This window comes from Poecilia reticulata, chromosome 2, assembly GCF_904066995.2.
Source record: "Poecilia reticulata chromosome 2, P_reticulata-male-v2, whole genome shotgun sequence".
Taxonomy (NCBI): Eukaryota; Metazoa; Chordata; class Actinopteri; order Cyprinodontiformes; family Poeciliidae; genus Poecilia; species Poecilia reticulata.
The window spans coordinates 3,569,858-3,590,615 of record NC_088831.1 but is presented as its reverse complement, the minus strand read 5'-3'; the positions used below and the strand labels follow the sequence as shown (position 1 = coordinate 3,590,615).

At 45.5% G+C, this 20,758-nt stretch overlaps 1 protein-coding gene across 22 annotated transcripts in view; it reads right to left on the bottom strand.

Moving 5' to 3' along the window:
• Positions 1–339: 339 nt before the first annotated feature.
• Positions 340–20,758, bottom strand: part of unc80 (unc-80 homolog (C. elegans)) — a 44,441-nt gene continuing 24,022 nt past the window's right edge. For 8 of the 22 annotated variants that reach the window (XM_081615020.1, XM_081614977.1, XM_081614991.1 and 5 more), the window contains 38 exons: positions 20,515–20,715; positions 20,339–20,446; positions 19,716–19,854; positions 19,397–19,578; positions 18,415–18,546; positions 18,251–18,283; positions 16,761–16,947; positions 16,550–16,681; positions 16,268–16,411; positions 15,092–15,192; positions 14,844–14,930; positions 14,587–14,770; positions 14,410–14,504; positions 14,205–14,294; positions 13,000–13,101; positions 12,747–12,927; positions 12,415–12,680; positions 12,009–12,143; positions 11,780–11,918; positions 11,340–11,436; positions 11,096–11,266; positions 10,928–11,020; positions 10,615–10,833; positions 10,293–10,523; positions 8,926–9,049; positions 8,482–8,607; positions 8,278–8,401; positions 7,996–8,202; positions 7,663–7,847; positions 7,419–7,584; positions 7,160–7,339; positions 6,823–6,970; positions 5,607–5,663; positions 4,668–4,749; positions 3,904–4,009; positions 3,660–3,680; positions 3,223–3,416; positions 340–2,303 (listed from right to left, as the gene is read on the bottom strand). In XM_081615020.1, the coding sequence (XP_081471146.1) occupies positions 1,869–2,303; positions 3,223–3,416; positions 3,660–3,680; positions 3,904–4,009; positions 4,668–4,749; positions 5,607–5,663; positions 6,823–6,970; positions 7,160–7,339; positions 7,419–7,584; positions 7,663–7,847; positions 7,996–8,202; positions 8,278–8,401; positions 8,482–8,607; positions 8,926–9,049; positions 10,293–10,523; positions 10,615–10,833; positions 10,928–11,020; positions 11,096–11,266; positions 11,340–11,436; positions 11,780–11,918; positions 12,009–12,143; positions 12,415–12,680; positions 12,747–12,927; positions 13,000–13,101; positions 14,205–14,294; positions 14,410–14,504; positions 14,587–14,770; positions 14,844–14,930; positions 15,092–15,192; positions 16,268–16,411; positions 16,550–16,681; positions 16,761–16,947; positions 18,251–18,283; positions 18,415–18,546; positions 19,397–19,578; positions 19,716–19,854; positions 20,339–20,446; positions 20,515–20,715 (5,604 nt within the window). In that variant the 3' untranslated portion in view covers positions 340–1,868. The remainder of the gene's footprint in view (positions 2,304–3,222; positions 3,417–3,659; positions 3,681–3,903; positions 4,010–4,667; positions 4,750–5,606; positions 5,664–6,822; positions 6,971–7,159; positions 7,340–7,418; positions 7,585–7,662; positions 7,848–7,995; positions 8,203–8,277; positions 8,402–8,481; positions 8,608–8,925; positions 9,050–10,292; positions 10,524–10,614; positions 10,834–10,927; positions 11,021–11,095; positions 11,267–11,339; positions 11,437–11,779; positions 11,919–12,008; positions 12,144–12,414; positions 12,681–12,746; positions 12,928–12,999; positions 13,102–14,204; positions 14,295–14,409; positions 14,505–14,586; positions 14,771–14,843; positions 14,931–15,091; positions 15,193–16,267; positions 16,412–16,549; positions 16,682–16,760; positions 16,948–18,250; positions 18,284–18,414; positions 18,547–19,396; positions 19,579–19,715; positions 19,855–20,338; positions 20,447–20,514; positions 20,716–20,758) is intronic. The other 14 variants (XM_081614961.1, XM_081615012.1, XM_081614969.1 and 11 more) reach the window with 12 other exon arrangements.

Here is a 20,758-nt window from a genome sequence, read left to right as displayed (position 1 = left end):
AGTGTCATAAGTTTGCAATAATTCTTTGCCCCATGATTAAAGGCAGACATTTCAAAACCGGGATATTAGGATATTTTTTGACATTATAAATTTGGACATTTGAGACAGAAATTGGTAAAACATTCTGAGATGAGAATCAGGATGTTAACCAAAGTAAACGACTGCTTTTGTCTTACTAACATGCAACTTTTTGAAGCGTTCGTCACGCTCCGTGATCTTCAGAGTTGGACTTCTGGGAAAAATCAGAAACTTCAAAGAATGAAAAACGAAAAAGTGTATTTTCAGCTCAGGATCTTTTCTCAAGTCTACTTTGTCAAACAAAAGAATCTTCAAGCAGGCTGTAAACAACTTTTGTTTATTTAGATAACCGAGAAATATTCAAACGAGACAATATAAGACATTTAAAGGGAAACACTTTGGCATTTTTAAATACACTGCTGTCATCAAAGAGTCATAACAGCAAAATGTGACAAATATAAATGAACCAAGTAGGTCATAATGTTAATCCTGTTTATTTAGCAGGTAAAAAGAAACTGCATTGTGTCTCATGCAGCCATTGTTGCAGGTTTCCAGGAAAAGAGTTACATTAGCAGAAAACAGGAAGCTGTTTAGCTACAGTCACAGTGCGTTGGTGTGAATTATGGCACAAAACACATCTAACCATGTCAAGTAAACACAACTGGAACTGAACAGATGAAATGATTCCCTTAAGGCATGAATGACATGAGCAACGAGGTTCATCACAGCTGGAGGTTTTCTGCTGAACGACGACGACGCAAACATCAGGACGATGAGAAACTCGACACGTAGCAGCGCAACAAACAAGCTAACTACAGATAATCTACAGGCGTGTTTGTTATTTCTATTGTTTTACTATTAGAACACAATCAATACACAGTAAATCTAATTTAAAGGGGCACTGAGCTGATTAAATATTGCTTTTCTCTGAACAATGGGCTAACTGAACAATGGGGCTTTTCTGCTTTTTGTTCCCCATCATCTGTTGGCTCCTGATGGCTTAAAATAGACATTTTTATGACTAAAATCACTGACAAACAAATAAATATGAATACATTTTCACTCTCTATTAAATAAATACTGAATATATGCTCTTATCCCACATAATAAAAAGACCAAGTTCTTTTTATTAGCTTTAAAATGGCTTTTTGAGTCGGCGCCCTTTACAGTTACAGGTTGATCCGGTGAAGATTGGTACAAAGACACTGTACCCAACAGTGGGTTGATTTTCTGCATATGTTTTTTTTGGGGGGCGTTTTATTTTGGCAAAGCTTCATTTTAGTCAGTATGAGCAAAGTTGTGTGCAGACAGTCCTAGTTAAAGCACAACTCAGCTAGCTCCACGTGTTTTCATTGTGAAAGGATCTTCCCTGCGCTCCAGCCTTTACATTCCCAATGAAACAAATATGTAGTAATAGTAATGTAATAGTTTAATTACATTACGATATTACTGTGACTTCCTGTTTCCCTGGGGAATAAATACGATACAGATAGTGAATAATTAAGATTTCATTATGAACTTCTCTAAAATCAGATTTAGCTGATATAACTCCGACCTCTATGTGGCAGCAGAGCTTAACTATTCACCCTCTGGTATGTGTAAAATATACGACAACCAGCGTTAGACGGACGCTTTCAGACCATGATGCCAGTAAGTGTGGAGGGCGCAGTAAATGTGAATATGATAGGGTTCCTTCTGTTAGAAGCTTTAATATTTAAGAGTGATAAATATGTGACTGAAAATACAGTTTAAAAATAAATCTCTGAATTTATGAGGGAAATAGTCATAATGATAATAAAACTGGTGGAGCTGATGATGGAGGAAGCTGATCTAGGATGAAACTTCTGCTGTCAGACGTGGGACTCATCCAGGTCCAGGTCGACAGGAGAGAAAGGGAGTGGGGAGCGTCGGGGCGAGCGGCGGGGGGAGGCGGGGCCTAGCAGTGGGGCCAGCAGTGGGTTCTCTGTGCCGTCGTCCTCGCTCAGCCGCAGCAGGGTGTTGCCACCGCGGGGCAGCAGCGCCGCTGTGTCCTCGTCCCCAGGGCTATCCCTGATGCTGGACGCTGGGGGCAGTGGCGGCGGCGGAGGGGGGCCCGGGGCGGGAGCTGCGCTCAGCACCGGCAAAGGAGGAGGGAGAGGAGAGGAGGTGCGGGACAGAGGGAGGGGTGAGCAGGTCCTGGATGGGGGTGTGGGGGTGGACGGGCGGGAGATGGAGGGTGGGGGGGACAGGCTGCTGCGGAGCCCCCACTGCTCCCTCCTCTCCTTGCTGCTCAGGGCCACAGGAACCTGGGGGAGGCAAACGGCCAGGTCACACAAACCACCTCAACACCAATGTGGTAGTGAAGTGTCATCCTTCTGCCACTTCACTACCACAGAAGAAGAACGTCTCCACCATTTATTATTCATCACAGAAAACTGATCAGAAAGTGGAGCCACACCGCTGCATCTGATTGGTCAGATGATTTCATGACTGGAGCCAGAAACATGCTCCTGATTTTAGCATTTTAAGCTAACCTACATAGAAAATGGTGTTTAACAGAAGTAGCTTAAGAAAAAAATAATAAAATAAAAATATTAAACTTAAGTTAGATAACTTAAAACAAAAAAAACGGCATAAAACAACAAAAATTTAATGACAAAATAAAGTACAATAGAATACAATTTAATGAAAAGAAAATTACATTAGATGAGTTAAAATCAATTTCATTTGAAATATTAAAAATTCAATATTCAGTAATGCGGTTTTGATTTTATCAAGAAACTTAAAGGTAAAATTAAAGTTTTGAGATTAGAAAATTAGAGAACAATAAAAAAAACACAAATAACATCTAATATTAAATAGATCTATCAAAAATATAAAAACAGAGGTGGTACAAATATAACAGATTAAGCATTAAACTACAACTTTTATTTTTAACATGAAGTGTCCAGATTATTAAGTAGGAAAATGTACTAATTTAATATTTATTTTATGGTACCTTTAGAAAAAGAACAATAATATTATTAAATCTTGAGTTTATTGAATTGTTGCTAACTACAGGTCACTCAGAGCGACCTTGACCCATTGATTTACCAGGAAACTTGTTGACTCTACAGAAGTGAACAAAATGAGATTTCTGTAAAGGATTTTATGGTTACTATGAGACTGTTTTTACTGATCCAATGTAAACAGGAAGCTGTGAATCTAGCCAGCGCTCGTTTCTACCTGGATGCTGGCCGGCCCGTGCAGGTCGGCTGTGACGGTGGCTGACGGCACCTCCAGGGTGGGGGACTTGGACGGAGCCGGGCTGGCCTTCCTGCCCTCACCTGAGGGCTCTGTGGCGCCCGCAGCCCCCTGTTGAGCCCCCTGCTGACCTTGAGTCTCAGTGAAGGTCACAGACCTCTTCTGGTCTCCGTGCGCTGAGGGAACACACACTGGTGGTTAGAAGCCTAAAACTCAGCAGCTAGCACCTGGCTAACACTGTAGTGGAGGCTCAAGGTGGGGACTGGGGGGGGCGATATGCCGGGGGGGGGAGCAGGTGGAGGGGGTACTGGGTGGGGAGCAAGACAGACATGCAGAGCACCCTACTGGATAAGGTTGCAGATATAAAGGGGGCGGGCCATTGCAGGGTGGAGAGGAAGAGGTTAACGGCTGTGTCTCACCTTCACAGTCCAATAAAGTTTCTTTATTTTGAAACAAAAGGCATGAGACAGAACAAAGTGACAGAGTCAGTGTGGTGGCAGGCGGTACAACACACAGCTGTGGAACAAAGACAGAGGTCTGGACGGAAGGACGGCTCTGCTACACACACACTGCTTTGGGTTTGGGCCGCTGACTCAGCACAGCAACAGGACTATCAGAATCATCTGGTCTGACTTTATCTAGAAACAGAAAACCTCCCGTTACCCAGAGGTTTGTTCTTGGGCTGGATGCTCCTTCGAGTGGTAGAGAGTCTGGCTCCAGAACGGCCTCGCGGTTCAGTCTTTGGAATGGACAGCAGGGGGCGTCGCAGCTGCAGGAAAACAGAAATCATTTCCAATCAGGTAGAGCACCACAGGCCAAACCTTTCAACACAAACCAGGCTGAATCTGTCATCTGTGCTGCTGTGAACACACAGCTGTCACTTATTAACAACCTGTAATACATTATATCAAATGTAGTGTGATTAAGTTAGTGATAGATCAGTGAAAACCATACATAATGAAATGCAATGTTAGCTATCAGAGCAGGCTAATGCTGATGCTAATATTTCTCTGCATACTCGGTCAAATGAAAAAAAAAAACAACTGTTGTTTGTAATGACTCAAAAGTGGTAAAAGTAAAACGCCGGTTATGAGGAACTGCCAAAGAAAACAAAGTGTGTAGATGCTAACCGTTAGCATTAGCTGTGAAATAACATCTTATACTGGAAAAAAAACTGTTTAACACAATGACTCAGATAATTACATCTAAACACTGAAAGGAAAGCAACACCTCAATAAAATATGGCCTGACCTAAGAGAGCATGCTAACACTTCACATTAATGTTATTGACATCTTCATTTTGAAAAACGGTTAAATGTAAAACCGCTAAAGTGACAGTTGGCCATGTTTCCCATTGGTAAATTTCCCCCCAGTAGCTAGTGCGTTAGGTTAGCTTACCCCGGACCAAACAGAAGGGATGTCCGTACCTGTCTGAGTCCGCGCTTTCTTCCCAATGGTGGCTGGATAAGGAGGTTCTGCTGGCCAGGCTCACTTTGCACGCTGGCAACCCTGGTTCAGTCAACCGGACCACACACACACGCACAGATGCAGGAAACACACACAAACATATCAGTGTGACGGGGCCCAAAAACACCCGAGTGTTCGCTCACCGAAACAGACCTCTGATTGACACAAGATGCTAAACTACTCATCACAACACACACGGTATGCTACAGAACACCAAACCACAGAGCAGGAAAAGAAACAAGTGCTGCTAACGCTTCAGACACCAAAACACAACAGGGGGTAGTGGGGGCTGGAGCAGCAACACTTCTTACACCAATTTACCAAACGGTGAGGGGTTTTTTTTGGTTGGGTTTTAAATAAAAGTAGCAGAAAAGTGGAACAAGAGCAAAGTGTTGGCAAGTTGTTGCCGCCCCAGTTCCCCCGTTGCCCCTACAGATTGGTATCCACAACAGGACGCCCAATTTGATCAGCAAGAAGCCGGTTAGACACGGGAACAATATGAGACACCATGGCACCGATGGAGGAAGGCTGACTTGTTGAGATGGCACATCGACTGGAGAGACCCACAGCTAACAGGAGGAGCAGGCTCCAGTGGGGGGGCACTCTGTAGTTCAGGTGTGGGGAGTACGGGGGGCAGGGGGCCTGGTTAGGATAGCAGCAAGATGAGCTGAGAAGATGAGGGTCAGTGTGGAGCTCAAAGGGGAGGTGAAGGGGAAACAAGGCTGGACCCACACAGAAAGAGTAGGAGACAGGAGAGTGGAGAGGGGCGATTTGATTGGATGTGGATGAGTGATTGACGGCCGGCAGAGGAGGCCGTCCCGAGGCCATGCCCCCTCCCAGTGGCGGACAGATGCAAAGAATGCACCGATGGGACACACACAACGACTGGGCCACTGTACCTAGAGAGGTTACCCTCCTGCAGAAGGCCCTGGCACTCATCTAGCACATTGGGTTCACTGTAAAAAGGGGGCGGAGGGAGGGGGGAGAGTGGGAGTTTAGGGAGTGTAGTTGAGATCCATCCCCCCCTGAGACCATTTATGTCTAGGACGGAAAGCCGGGGCGTTTGCTCTGAAAACAACCAAAGCTGGAGCAGACTTTTAAAATAAGCTGAGTTAAATCAATATTAGAAATCGACAGATATATACACAGAAAAATATGACTGTGGGTGTGGGGTATGATTGGGTTAAAGTCCTGCATGCTACATAAAGAAGACCTGAATCTGCACTAACACAGAAATAAACTAACTGACCTAGAACATCATTTTGACACTTTTCTGCCTGTGATCTGGAAAGGTGCTAAACTATTAGCTGTCGCAGCTCCCACTGCCGTGTTGATGTCAGAATTTATTAAAACTTCAATATTTCTACTTTTTGTCCCTCTAAAATATTGAAGAAATCTTTCAGTGTAACACCACTGGACATTGAAATGGATCATAAATCAATTCATAGAAATTTTGTACTCTTGCCTCTGCGTTGCTAGACCATTAACATGCTAATTCTTAAATTTTTGTAAATACATCACTAGGCTATTAAATTTAAACCAGTTTACCATAATTCTACTAAACTAACAATTGATTACATTGGAGACAAGTAAGTCTTAAAATAAATAAAGTATTTTATACACTTGCCAATGTTAAATTAAGTTAATTGCTTCCAAGTATAAAAATAATGACACTAAGACTTTATTTATATTGGTTAAAAGTGTAAAAATTATAAGTAAAGCATCATATTGATGCATGGCTGGAGTGAACAGAGGCACTAAAGCTTCTAACATGACGATGTTAATGTTAGAAGCTACCGCGCTAACGCTAACATTGTGGCATTCCACAAGGATGTGGATTAGGACTCCTGTTGACCTAAGACTTAAAAAACTGGTGACAAACTTTGATGACCCAAATTTAACGTTCCTGCTATTATTTTCATTATGTGTTTCTAAGTTGAAACAATTAATGTGTTGGGGTTTTTTTTTAGCTTAATTCAGGCTACATTTAAGGAAAAAATATCTTATTTGAATTTAAGCACTAATATAGCCAGAATGTAAGAAAATGTGTTTAAGTTTCAAAGTTAACTCTTCAGTCTATGGTGTGTTTTTTGTTGCGTGTGTCTGGGATGCTACCTTTGGCTGGGCAGCATGGTGGTGCGGGGATTCTCAGGCTGCGCGGCTGCTGAGCCGGTGGCGTGGCTGGAGAAACGCCGCTGTGACATCACTCTGGGGAGGAAGGCCTCGTGTTCGCTCACAACGCTGGGAATACTCATGGAGTCATCTACAGCAAAGGGAGCGCAAGATGGTAAGATGACATCAAACGAAAAACAAGTTTTGAAAGAAACGGTGGGCGACATTGACTTTGAGTTTTATCATATTGTAATAAGTGACTTTTTTTCGGGGAACAGTGTGGATAAACTTTTCACTCTAACAATAAATGCCCATCCCAATTGAAAGTATTATTTCTGACTCTCTTCGTCATCCTCATCGGTGCGGCTCAGTGTGTCCTGCGACGGTTGCCGTGACGGCTGGCTGTCCTGCTCCCACACGGTGCCGGTTCCTGTGTTGGAGCGCGACATTGTGGCCAGACTGAGCCGGTAGGCCGACGTGGAGGTGCCAACTGTGCTGATTGACGTCTTCCCTTGGTACGCTGTTGGAACGGAGACCAAGCTCAGAGTTAAGAGGTCAGAGCATCAGTAGAGAAATGAGTAGCGGTTCGGTTATCTGACCAGAGCCGCTGTGGACTGCCTCTTTGAGGATCTTGAGTTCGTTGTTGAACTCTGCAAACAGTGAGCTCTTGCAGAGAGGCCTGGGGATGAATCGGCGCTCCAGCTGGTCGGCGATGTGGTGCCGCGCCGTGATCTCCTCCTGGGAGTCGGCCGGCTGGGTCAGCAACTGCACGACACGTCAAGAATCAGCAACAGGTCCGCTACTAGGTGAACCTAACACCACTGATGGACGAAGCTACGTTACCTTGCATTGTATGAAGGGTCTCAGGAGGACAAAAATAGGGATGCGGGTTCGCACAATGAAGTCAATGAAGTCCCAGAAAGCCAGGCCTCCCACCTTCCTCAGAGCCATCTCTTTAACCTGCAGACTCAGGCGGTACCATTGGTTTCCCAGCGAGCGCTCAAAGCAGACCAACACCACCTTCAGAGCTGTGGAGGGTGGAGCCAGGTTATCGCACAAATCGTAATAAAACTAGAGCCGTCAGTGTTAACAGAGTCAGAGTGTGATTACTCCGGTTAAAGGCTTTGATTAACAGAACTAAACTGAAGGTGAAGTGTTTCCAGCTCCCAGTCGTACCGAGGTATGCAGCCTGGCTGGTGGACTCTGCCAGGCCCTCCCTGCGTAGGTCCTTCCCCGTGTCTCCAGGTGTGGAGCAGTGAGCCGGAGATGCGTCCAGCATGAAGTTCTTGGTGCGGGAGGTGGAGATGATCCGAGGGGGCAGCAGGATGTTGATGACCGTCTGGAGGAGCAGGAATATCTCCGGCTGCTCAAGGTGGGGGCTGTCTGCGACACAACAGCACAACAGAACGTTAATAAGCTGTAAAATAAAGAGTGAGTTCAGTGATTTAGTGTTGCTACCTTTGCTTCCAGAGCCCACCGTCAGAACGAAAGGAATGAGCAGGTTGAGCAGCATCCCCTCTCGCCTCTCCTGATTGGTGAACGGTGAGATCACATGACTGAGAGGGAAGTCGTCCTTCAAGGCCTGACGGGGAGGAAAAATGTGCTTAAAGACGTTTTTTTTTTTTTTTTTGATGAGTCAGCTGAATTTGTAATGAGCATCACCTGAATCTGCAGAGCCACCAGGCGGACGACGGCCGTGCTGAAGGGAAGCGGAGGAGAGAGGTACGGGCTGAGGTGGAGGAGCGGCAGGCCATCCGCCACGCTGGAGGGGCCGACCACACCCATCACCTGGTGACAAAGGTCAGCACTGGACTTCAACTTTTCTTTCAAACGGGTGAATCTGGTTATAAAATAATATTCAGCTTCCACTTTTTGGTGCTTCTCTGTGTTGTAAAGGCTTTAACTACAGTCACTGGAAACCCAACTCTGAAAGTAACCAATTCACAACCTGCAGGGTCTTTATCCTGCTTACCAGGCATTCTGGCATTAGCTTGGTGTGGAGTACTTTTGATAATAGTATTTCCTGCAATGTCACTTAACAAAAAAGAAATAACCGGTTGAAAAACTCCTGCATAATTGGGTTTGTGGCTGGTTGTGCTTCCATACCAGGTTGACGCAGACGTTAATCAGCGAGCGAAGGTGTGGGAGGAAGGAGATGATTGGCTGGCGCTGGAGGGTCAGACAGATCCCCTCAATCAGATTACTGGCCGCCTCCCATTCCACTTGTCTCCTGGAAAACCACGTATTTCCACCCCGTGACAAAAGAAGAGCACATGAAAGCCCCACAGGAAACTTCTCTAAAGTGTCTTATTTCTAAATCTCCAATGCAACTAACTAAAAGGATTCCTATCCAGTCATAAAACAAAGCATAAGTTCACTTACCATGCTATTAAACAATGTTTTTTTTCCCCGTTATTTTAGTTAAATAAAACAACTTGTAGACATCAAATGTAGCAAAGCTTAAAAACAGCGGCAGCTGCAGTAGTAAACAGACATCTCAGATCAGTGTTCCCTCTGAGCTCCTCATCTAACCTGCTTTTCTCTTATAATTCATCCTCAAGGTGACTTCAGTCATCAAAACCACAAAAAAAAACATTCAGTGGAATCTAAAAATATAACTGTGGATTTTCTTTTCTTTCTTTCCCATCTGCTTGCTCATGCTTTTATTTTACTGTCTTTCCTTCTTTAAAAAGGACATCTTTTATTTATTAATAAATCTAACGTGAATCTGTGACCATGGTAACCAACTGCTTCACTGGCCAACAAATGGTTGCCGTCTCTGCTTTCATTGGTGCGTTGGGTTGTAGCTCAGATACAGGGTTCACTGCTGATAGCTTTAGCAAGATATCATCATCATCCCATCATCCCGCTAGCACTGCCAGCTGAACTCAGACACGTTGCTATGGAGACAGTCTCTATTGAATGTATGAGACATACATTCTTTATTGAATGTATGTCTCTATTGAAAGAGACATACATTCTTTCTTTACTACTAAACTGCAGTTTAGTAGTTTAGCCTTTAGTAGTTTAGCCTACTAAACTACAGTGGTGGGAACCATTAGCCAAAAAGTTAGTGGTGATAACACCTAAAGCACTAATCATAAATATTTGTTTTGCTAATGCTAAAGTGCTACCTATATGGTATTTAATGGAAGCTAATGCTAAAGTGCTACACCAACATGATGCTTAGTGGAAGCTAATGCTACAGCGCTAAACCGACATGATATTTAGTGTAATGTGTTATCTTCAGAGTGGACACACCCTTCTGCAAAGAGGGAACACTGCCACTGCTCCACTGTTGGTCCACAAGTCGTCACACCTGAACGCCTCACACTCAGCCGGCACAGAACACACCAGAAGCCACAAAGACAGCTGGATGGACGACAGCGCCGAGAAGCCGCCTAGCTACTGCACACACCACGTCACAGCACGACACAGCCACCACAGAGAAGGGAGTCCGGGGTTCAACAGACCTGGTGCACAGTGCCTGTGGGCGAGCGCACCTGAGCGTGGGCATCTTGTGGATCTTGTTGAACATGCGGTCCAGCCTCTTGAGGATGAGGATGAGGGCGGGGCGCACAGCTTCAGACGACCAGTCGGTGATGGGCAGCATCTCCATGATGTATCGCCGCAGGCCTCGGCTCTCCATGGTCAGGGTGTCGTAGGGCGCCAGCTTGAGTAGGGCGTGGGCAATCTCCGCTAACCTGATGAGAGAAAGAGAAAAACGCGTCCAAACATCTGAAAAACATCTATTACCTGTAGAGTCCTTTGACCATGCACTGGGAGGCGCTCTACCTCATGTGGGACTTGATGTCCAGCAGCTCCAGCGCAGTGACGCGCGGCTCTCCAGCGATGTTCTGCAGGATCTTGAGGCGGGGTCCGCAGTGTTTGTAAAACTCGGTACAAATGTTTAGGAGGGACTCTCGCGGGCGGCGAAACTCCTCCCTAGCAAGCCGCTCGTCCAGCTCCTCCCTCGGCATGCCTTGGCCCTCCTCCAGCAGGTGCAGGTTGTCCCTGGGAACACACACACACGCGCGCACACACACACACCTTCATTCAATCCTCTTCCTCTTGGGAATTGATTTAGGAATACCAGATCAACTGTCACCTGGTGTTGACGCCTCCGGACATGGCGTGGTTGGCGGTGGTGCCCCCCTTGTGTCCCTGGTCACAGCGGGACATCTGCGGGGCGGTCATTGGTCTGCAGGTGGAAACATTTCCAGGCACTGAATGCAAAGACTAAAACCATCAGAGCTGCTACTGCTGGAAGCCAAACCTGGTGAGGGCCTCTGAGCTGTACAGCAGGGCCTGCAGGGACGTTGCCATGGAGGCGATGGCCGCGATTTCGTCCCTGGCAGCGGACGCAGACTCCATTGTCGCCGTGTTGCTCTTGAGCTTCTGAAGGAAGCAGGGAACCAGCGCTTCCAGCACCATCAGCATCTGAAGGCTAACCAGAAACCTGCGTCAGGGCCTGTCGGCTGTAGGGAACCAAAAGAGAAGAAGATGTGGCTGCAGTCTACCTCCTGAAGGACTCAGGCGCGTAGGCGACCACCGTCACACACAGCTTGATGGCCTCACTGATGGAGAAGGCCAGATCCTCATTACCGTAGCAGAAATCTGCAGGAACAGAGAAAAACAGGTTGGACAATCAATGACAGGCAACGGTCTGTTGGTGAGGCCTGGACAGGGCAACTATGGTCTCCATGGAAACACTCAAGAGTCATCTAAACTCTACCATCTACAAGGTTTCACTTCAAGGAAGGAAAGGCAGAATGCAGAAAGTCAAGGAAGAAGGACTCAAGAAATGAAAGGAAAGAAAAAATAAAGGATGCAATGAAAGAAGAATGGAAGGAGGAATGGAAAGAAGGATGTTTCCAGGCTGTGCAAGAACCCTGACTGGTTTATGATGAACCCTGGCTGCAGTTGGAGACCTGCTGGGTTTGTGGTGGTGAGGTTTTACCCAGAGAGCGCAGCGGTTTCTCTGCCTGGACCAGCTCCAGAGCGTCCAGAGCGTCCGGCGTCTCGCCCTCCAGAGACACCAGCAGGTCGAACAGACACTGGGCCGACACGCCTTTGGACAGGCCAGTGCTGGTGCTGGTCTGGGAGGATTTAAGGGGGATCGGGTCAGAGCGTTAGGGTGAACACACATCACAGGCTGAGGGAGTTTCAGGGACTTTATCAGCTCTTACGGTGAACTCCAGCAGGGGGGCGACACTGGCAAACAGCTGGAGGATGAAGGGCTTTCTGTGGAGGATGTAGAACTGCCTGCAGCAGAACTCAATGCCCTGCCGCAGCAACGGGTTGCTCTCATAGTCTGCATAGACCTGGAACAGAACCAGAGCAGAACCGTCACTCTCCATAGGCGCCAGATCTCTGCTGCTAATGTTAGCTAGCTAAATCAGCAACGAGTCATGCTAGAATGGTGAGCAACACCTACAGATATTACTGGATAGGACGGCGTCTGTTGGCTGCCTAATAGACGCCGCCATTTTGATTAGCTGAAACGTTGATATTTCTTATATTTTGTAGTGTCATCTGTGGGTTTGCCCACCCAGAAGCTGTTTGGCGGCCATCACTCGGTCAGCGGTGGTGTACCTGCAGCATGGTGGGCAGGATCCACTGGTAGCCGCTCAGAGAGAACAGGTGGTTGAAGTGGACGGCCGTGTTGATGGCGGTGGCGGTGTACTGGCGCAGCAGCGAGCTGTCCTCGGGGTGCAGCAGCAGCGCCCCGTTGAACACGTTGAGGAACAGCATCATCTCGTCTCCCCAGGGATACTCACTGGGCATGCCCAGGAACATCTCCTCCAGCAGCTTGATCCACAGCACCTTGTGGAGGGTGTCCAGGCCAAACAGCTCCTTACCTGGACGGACCACAGTGTTGACGTCGCCGTAGCAACACCCGCTGCACTAACAGATGTCCGACTCACCCTGAGGCTCGTTGAAGAGGGAGAACTCTGCGTCGACGGCGGTGCGGGGGAAGGAGGGCAGGCGCAGCAGGTCCTCCTGCAGCAGCGACACGTGGGACTGCTTGTGCACCGCCGGCATGCGCTGAGTCAGCGAGATCAGGAACATCACCCGGCCGACCTCCTCCAGCTTCCGGGTGAACACCTGAGCGGGCGGCACACAGTGGTTCAGGATCTACTGGGGGTCACAGGAGGAGTTCAGGTCTGGAGCCGCTACCTGTTTCTGGATCAGCTCCTGTCCTTTCTCAGGCAGCATGTGGACCAGGTTGAGCTGAGGAGAGACGGAGCGCCGGAACGGGTAGATGTCCCTGACATAGGTCTGACGGAGCAAAACGGACAACAGGAAGTAGATCAGGAAAAACCCACTAACAGCTAAAATCCACAAATACTTGAGGCCTCCTCTCAATCTATCTGGATATGCATTAACATTCACAGTGGAACAGTCTTAGCACTAGCACAGAAGCTAATATTTACAGTCTTCAGCATCAAAGAAAATGAACTGCAACTCCTAGTAGTCGTTTCTGTCTGATTATCAGTTCTTTAATCTCTCCACAAAAACAGATTTTCAGCTAATCGCAAGTCAATAAGACTTGCGATTCAATAAGAAAGTCAATAAGAAAATAACTAAATTGGCTCACTTTTCACTTTATGCAAAGGGTTGGATTAACATAAATTAACATTTTCTTGCCTAAAAACATATCAGTCCTGTCGTGAACGCTTGGTCATTTATTGATTCATTGATTATTTTTTGCATTACTGATTAATAGTTAGATAGCAAAATGTGCTTAATCAGAGGTTTTGTTTTCTACAGAATGTGAACCAGGTGAAGCTAAAGCTGCCTGTAGAGTTCTGGTAGAACAGATTTACAGAAAGTTTTTTTCATCCTAAATGCAAAATGTTTGTATTTTTGCACAGTTTTGGCCTATTTACTGCTATAAGTGTGTTGTCTTTTAGCAAATTACATTTTGTATAGTCTATATACTCTAGTTAATGATTAACTAATTATTAAATATGTCGACAAATATTTCAATAATCACAATTAATCATTTCAGCTCTGACACATGATTATTATTATTATTATTACTACCATTATTTCACAAAACAAATGATCTGGGTATCAGTTTAACTTGCAGGAATTATGTCATCACATTAATTAGTTAACTGAATGCAGAACTAAATGCATAATCAGCTAATGGTTCCTTCAACTGAAGCCAACAAAGATTATGATGTTTGCAGATGATACTGTGTTAAAGTGGTGAGAATAGTGAAGAGTGTGTGGGAGGAGGTCTCCTGGCTTCATTCAATGTTAACATCTGTTAATAATGTGATCCAGAAAATGGTTTCAATCAGCTACAGATTAATGTTGAGAAACTAAAACAAAAAGGTTAAAAAAAAACTCATTTAGTCTGGTTCAAGCTGCACCTTGTTGTAGTGAATGAGGTTCCATCTCTTATCCATGAGGAAGTAGTGAGCCGATCTGGCCTCAGGAATGTTGAAGAACTCAAGACACTCCTGGAGGGAAGAAGACGGACAAAACTAACGTTCCCTCCACATGATCCCAGCTGTTCGTTCAGCAAAGTTACAGTGATATCTGTGTGGACCACAGGAGACGGCGCTGGCTGTTTACCTTCAGCAGAGCGTCAAACTGGGTGTCTTCATGGACCGGCAGCTGGGTGGGGATGTCGCACTCGTTCTGGCCGTGCACCACCAGTGTTTTGGTTCCTGAAAACCAAAAGACACGAGCTTACAGCAGACGCTGCTGGTTCTGCATTCTGTAGTGAGGGTGAAAGTTCAGGCTGCTGACCTGGCATGGAGGCGGTGACCAGTAGTTTGACCTCACATTGCTCCTTCTTCATGGTCTGCTTCAGGTCTTTGAAGAAGAGCCCCTCCACGTAGCCCACCACCTCCCACAGGAAGGTCAGCGTGGCCGAGATGGCGTCCATGCCCCACTCGCACGGCGTCCGCACAAAGTACATAATCAGCCCCACCTGGAGGCACAGTCCAGGTCAAGAACCGGGACCTGAGCAGCAAACACACTCGGGAGGATGGGCGTTATCTCACCAGGTAGTTAAACAGGATGTGGGAGGTCTGGGCAGGCAGATCGCCGATGTTCAGCAGCAGCTTCCTCAGCATGTAGATCAGCTCATCCTGGAGACAGCAGCAGCTTGGAAAACTCACACGCAAGAGATTCATACATTCTCTGCTGATGTGTAGTGAAGAATTTTTTTGTTGTTGCTGCTTTTATGTCATGAGAACCTTTTATTTTTGCTTAAAAATCCTAAGAATGTGTCTTCAAACATCTCTCCCACCTGTCTGTTGCTCACGGTGAGTTTTTCCAGGAAGTGGCGGAGAACCAGAGCAGGATCTTCAATAAGGCAGTTCCAGAGGATCTGCTGTGCAACAGCACTCACTGAAACCAACCGTAAGAGGCGAGTCAATGGTCAATTATTCAAATTAGAACCTTCAGATGGCTAGAAATAAATACTTTATTAAGCAGAAGTATGCTTCTCTAGAAAATAAGTGTGTAATACAATCATTTTGTGTTTGGAAAATAATAAACCAATCAGAAATTCGGGTCTGCCATCACTAGGCAGAGTTTGAGTAGAAAGTGGTCTGAATACCTGCAGCATTAAACAGCATGGATTCTAGTAATGTGTTGGTGAGCCAATCCTAATTTGAGTTGTGGCCCTTTCAAGATGACTAAACCATAAAAATTAAGTGTTGTTCTAAAGGTTTATTGAATTTAGGCTTCTGTTCCATCATGGCTTTGTCAGCCATTTTGAGGGTTAGCTAGCAGCAGTGTTGGCCACAGGGTTAGCACAGCAGTGTTAACATTAGTTCTGTTTGTCCTAAAGCGCTACACAAACAGAATATTTAGCTAATGCTATAGTGCTAATGTCAACCATGTTGACACCCACTATGTGTCAGTGACACAACATTTGTTATACCGCCCTCCACAGGTCAAATTTATTATTGGACACCAAGCTAAACAGTTGAACTTCAGGAAGTCATTATTTGAATCAGACATTTCACTCATTTAGTTTTATAGTTGTTAAGTAAATTAGAACTTAGGAATTTATCTGAAAAGTTAAGAAGCTAAGTGCGCTAAATATTTTCAAAGCTAGCTAAGACTAAAGCGCTAAAGAAAAAGTTAACTCTGATTTTAGCAAACTAGCTCATATCAGAGCTGGTGCTGGTTGGTATTTTTGTTAGCTACCGACCAGTAGCTAACAAAAATAATTAACTTCATGAACTCTCTAGACTGAGAAAGCTGTGTAAAAGTAGAAGTGCCTCCACTGTCTCAGGTGGCCCAAATTAAGACTACCTCTGGATTTGGGCCTCATTTCACCCAGGCATGATGGGCGCTAATGGACTTGGGCCTACAGAGGGTTTTATCTGGGTCTCTGGTGCCTATCTCCAGGGATCTGTGAATAAAATATTAAATAAGACTAATAATAATAAAACTGTCTTTTTTTTTAACCTACCAGCCACACCGTCCTCTCTGACTTCTCCGTCTTCCATGAGGTGGACTATTGGTAAGACTGCAGCACAGATGCATGCTGGGAAGACAGCTTGAGGAGGCTGAAGCATGTGGTGTGTGGGAGTGTGATCTGTTGTGTTTTCTTCATCTTTAAAACAACAAACCAGTGAAAGTTAGAACATGGTTTTGCCACATTTTCTAGACTTATTCCATTATGCTCATGTTAAATTTTAACATAATAAAGCTAATCATGACTTCATAACCCTGTTGTCTAGTATTTCTCTACCTTCAGCGCTGGCCATGGAGCGGACGGACCAGACGGAGCCTCGGCGGAATGAGTAGTTCCTGTGGGAGTTGCTGGAGGCGCAGGATGGGCTGACGGAGAGGCGGCGGGACGCCAGGTTCACCACTTCTTCTGCTGGCAGGACCAAAGAGAGAAACAACAGGCCGTCAGAGAGCGGAACGCGGCCTGGAGGTGCGCCGGGCGGCGGCCCCACCTTCCTCCTCCTGCTCCGGCGGGGGGCTGCAGGTGGGCTCGTAGCAGGCCTCCTGGGCCACAGGGATGGCCGTGATGATGCTGGCCTCGCGGCCCAGCCGCCGCTTCTCCTCCTCCTGCTGCAGGTTCTTCAGGATGTGCTCGGCCCGCTGGTGGGAGCGCGACACGGCCCGAGCAGAGAATGATTTCTAAACACGAGAGAGAGGGGCCGCAGAGCGTTCAAACCCCCCAGGACGGTGAACACGATTGTCTACAGGAGAACTTCTCGGTTTCAACGACAGAACAGTAACTTTCCTCCAGAGAGCTCCTCTGAACACCCACGGGGTGAAGAGTTCAAGCCAATCATTCAAACTTTGCCAGTTGGAGACACTTTAAAAACTTTTAAAATCCTCACAGTCACTGAACGGCTAAACGGCTACCAGGTAGCACAAGCAAGTGGAAGTTATTACTGCATAAAAAGCCTGAATATGAAACATCTTTAATATGAATAAAGAGACTAATTAGATCATGTTATATTTGAAAAACTTTGAAAACTTTTCTCCTCTGTCTGTTACATTAATAACCCAAACCGATCCACCTTTTCATCCGCCTTCCCCACCTTCCTGATGAAAAGCCAGAGGTGGATAGTAGCTAGTACTTACATTTACTTGAGTAACATTTTTTGGGGAAAAAAATACTTTAGATGGGCTTCACTGTACTTTTTACTTGAGAACTTTTATTGTTAAGTTTTCTGGGTACTACACCCTGTTAGAATGAAGAACAAACATGTTTTAAACCTGACAGAGACACACCTAAAGTTTGTCAAAGTGAGACCTCTTGTTTCTACAAAGTCTTTGTTATTCTAATGTTACTTTCTGTGCGTTAAGTGTGTTGTAGCATTTTGAGCTTTGGTAATAAATTGAAATAAACTGATTTAGAAGTGTTTTTTCTGCTTAAGATTTGTTAGCTATTTGCAGATTTTTTTCCATTTCGGTCTTTAAAATACCATAATTTGCACATAGCATTTTAGTTTTGTCCATTTCTACTTGAGTAAAAATAAATTGAAGGAGTGATGCTCATCCTTACTCTACCCCTCCCTGCTGACAGTACCGGTTAGTCCAGTTGTGGACTATTCTGGCAGGTTCGCACCATCAACATGGGATCAGGATCTCTGATCAGGTTCAGAGGCTGAAACTGGGAGAAAGTTACTGTATCCTTCAAAATGCTTATGTGTATCTAAGTACGGTCCTCTTAACACATGGTACGGTCAAACATTCAGCCATTCTCAGTCGATGGAGCATGCACGAACAGCACAACGGTCAACAGTCGGTACGCCTGACGCATGCTGTCATTTTTCACTCCTCTCGCAGTCAAAGCAAGTGCTGGAAGACTTTTTCCCCCAAATGATGAAAGATGCAGCACGAGATCGGGACCGCCTCCCCTCATGATTATCCTCGATCTGACTTCACAAGATGCATCAGCGCAAACACTCGGACAGAGATACCAACTTACTATGGTATGGACTGACTGAATTAATGTGGGGAACTAAAAACAAAGACAGTTCATAGATCAAAATTATAGTATATGATTTGTGCTGGCAGGTCGTCATCAGAATCAAAGAGCGTTTGGTTAAAATAGTGTAATTAAAGGATTGAAAGTAACCCCTGTGTGCGTACAGACTGGTCTTCGTTTATGGGGTCCTGGACGCTGCCGGTGGTCTGCGGCACCCAGGGCGGGTCGAAGATGGGGACGCAGGGCATGCCCAGGATGGGGGACGGCAGGGTGAAGTTGATGCTGGGTGGAGGGATCTGACGGATGGAGAACAGGTTACAGTAACTAAGTACTCCCTAAAGCTAAGCAACAGCCATGCCTGCCAAGTAATACATGTCAAACTTTGTTCTGAAACTACTCAAATCAGTCATTTACAAATGGAAGAACCTGCTGATTCAACCTTAAAAAGAAAAAAATAAAGATCAGTGATTCACACTTTTCACCTATTTGGTGCAAAAAAAAAATCTATTTATTTGAATCTCTTGTTTTAGTGAGAAGGAAATATTACTTTGTCTGATTTTCTTATTCAAATAAAGATGTAATACACTAAAAAAACTAAAAAAGTTATAAAGTATTAAATAAGTAATTTATAACATTGCTGGGACTACACCAATGCTAAAACATACAGAGAATATTAATAGTGGTCGACACACTTCTGGTAATCTGCATATGGCGAAGCTAAATTTTCATTTAGCATTTCCGCTATCTTTGAAAATGTTCCCCAAAAATATTTTTTCTGGAGTAATTTTAAATCAGTAAGTAGTAAGATGCAACACACGTCAATAAGACCTGGTATCAACATGGTAGAATGTAACATGTTAGCATTAGCTTTTTCTAAATATTACGTTGATATAGCGTTTTAGCATTAGCTTATACTAAATATCATGCTGGTGTAGCGTTTTAGTGGTGTAGGGAAACTACCCATGACAGAGGCCCCCATGTCATGGCCATTAAACTTATATTCATTTGCAGGGTTTCCTTGCCTATCACTTTGAAAATCACTACTTTACATAGATTTTTGTGCATTTGTAGTACATGTACAAGCTGCTCAATCATGAGTTGAACTCAGTTTTCCGCAGTGTGTCCGAACACAATGTTGTTCCGTACTTTGAAGATCTGCTGGGCTCCCTCCTCCATGCGCGGCCACACCTGGTAGCGAAAACGCCACAAAGTGTAGAACTTCAAAATGGAGTTGATGCGCTGACAGGCCTCCTGGTGCTGGAACTCCGCCATCATCATCTCAGTCACGGCGTCGGGGACTTTGACGGCACATAGCAGAAACATGGCAGCTGGAGGTGATTCAAGGGGGTGGAGGTGAGGAACAGGTAGAAATAGTTAGGAAATATTGATAATAGGTGAAGAGAACCTAATTATGATGGAAATCCAAAAGAATAAGCCCTTAAATCTCAGTTGCATCTGAACTTACCTGCAGCGGCCGCCATGTGTTCGTCCACGCTGAGCAGCAGCTCCCAGGCGGCGGGCTGGATGTCTCCGTACATGTCATCGGTGAGGATGGGGGCAGCCTTGATCAGCAGCGACAGAGGAGCCGGGGACAAACTCATCACCTGGAACAAACCAAATTCATAGATTCATGGTCGTTTTCCTTCTTTAACAAAAGAGTTGGACACTGGCAGGCACACCTACGCTAATTAGCTGAGCTCATTTTTAGCTTAGCACTTTGGCGTATTTTGCTAATTTTGACAGAATTTAGCGCATTTAGCCTCCCTTTGATTACTTTTTTCCCAGCTAATATCTGAAGATTTAATTTACTTGGCTGTGTTGTAAACTTTCAGGTCTGTTTCAAAGCATCAATTCCTGAGCGCAAAGGATGTGTCATGAGAAATTTGATCCTGTAAATGATGTTGTGTCCCTGACACTCATTGGGTATTAACATGGTTGAATTTAGAGATTGTGGTGAATTAGCATAGCTAATGTTTATGATTAGTGCTTTAGGATTAGTGCCCACCTCTGGATTTGGAAATATTAAATTCAAACTTTTGTGCAATAAATTGTCCTAAAGTAATCCTTGGATTGAGCAAAGCAGCTGACCTGGTTGCGGATGTACTTGAGCATGCCAGTGTCTTTCTTCCCTTCTGCGTTGGAGTCGGTCGGTTTCCTCTTCATGGACGGGGTTCTCAGACAGGATTTATCTGAAAACTGAAGGGGGAAAAAACGGCTTTAAAAACTCCTGACTCCGTTTTCCCTTAACAGCTCTCCTTGCTTACCTCTTTGTTCTTCTTCGCGCGTCCTCCAACGTTACCAGAGGCGCTGTCCTCCCTCAGGCTGTCCACCGACTCGCCGTAGACCAGCTTGATGGCGCGGACGAGGCGGGCACAGGAGCGGCCGTGGTGCTGGTAGCAGCGCGGGTGGCAGAAGTCAATGTGTGTACATATGAAACTCTGCTGGTTGCACAGCAGGATCATAATCTGGACAGAGACATAAAGACAGATCAGAGCGTCTGGAGGACGA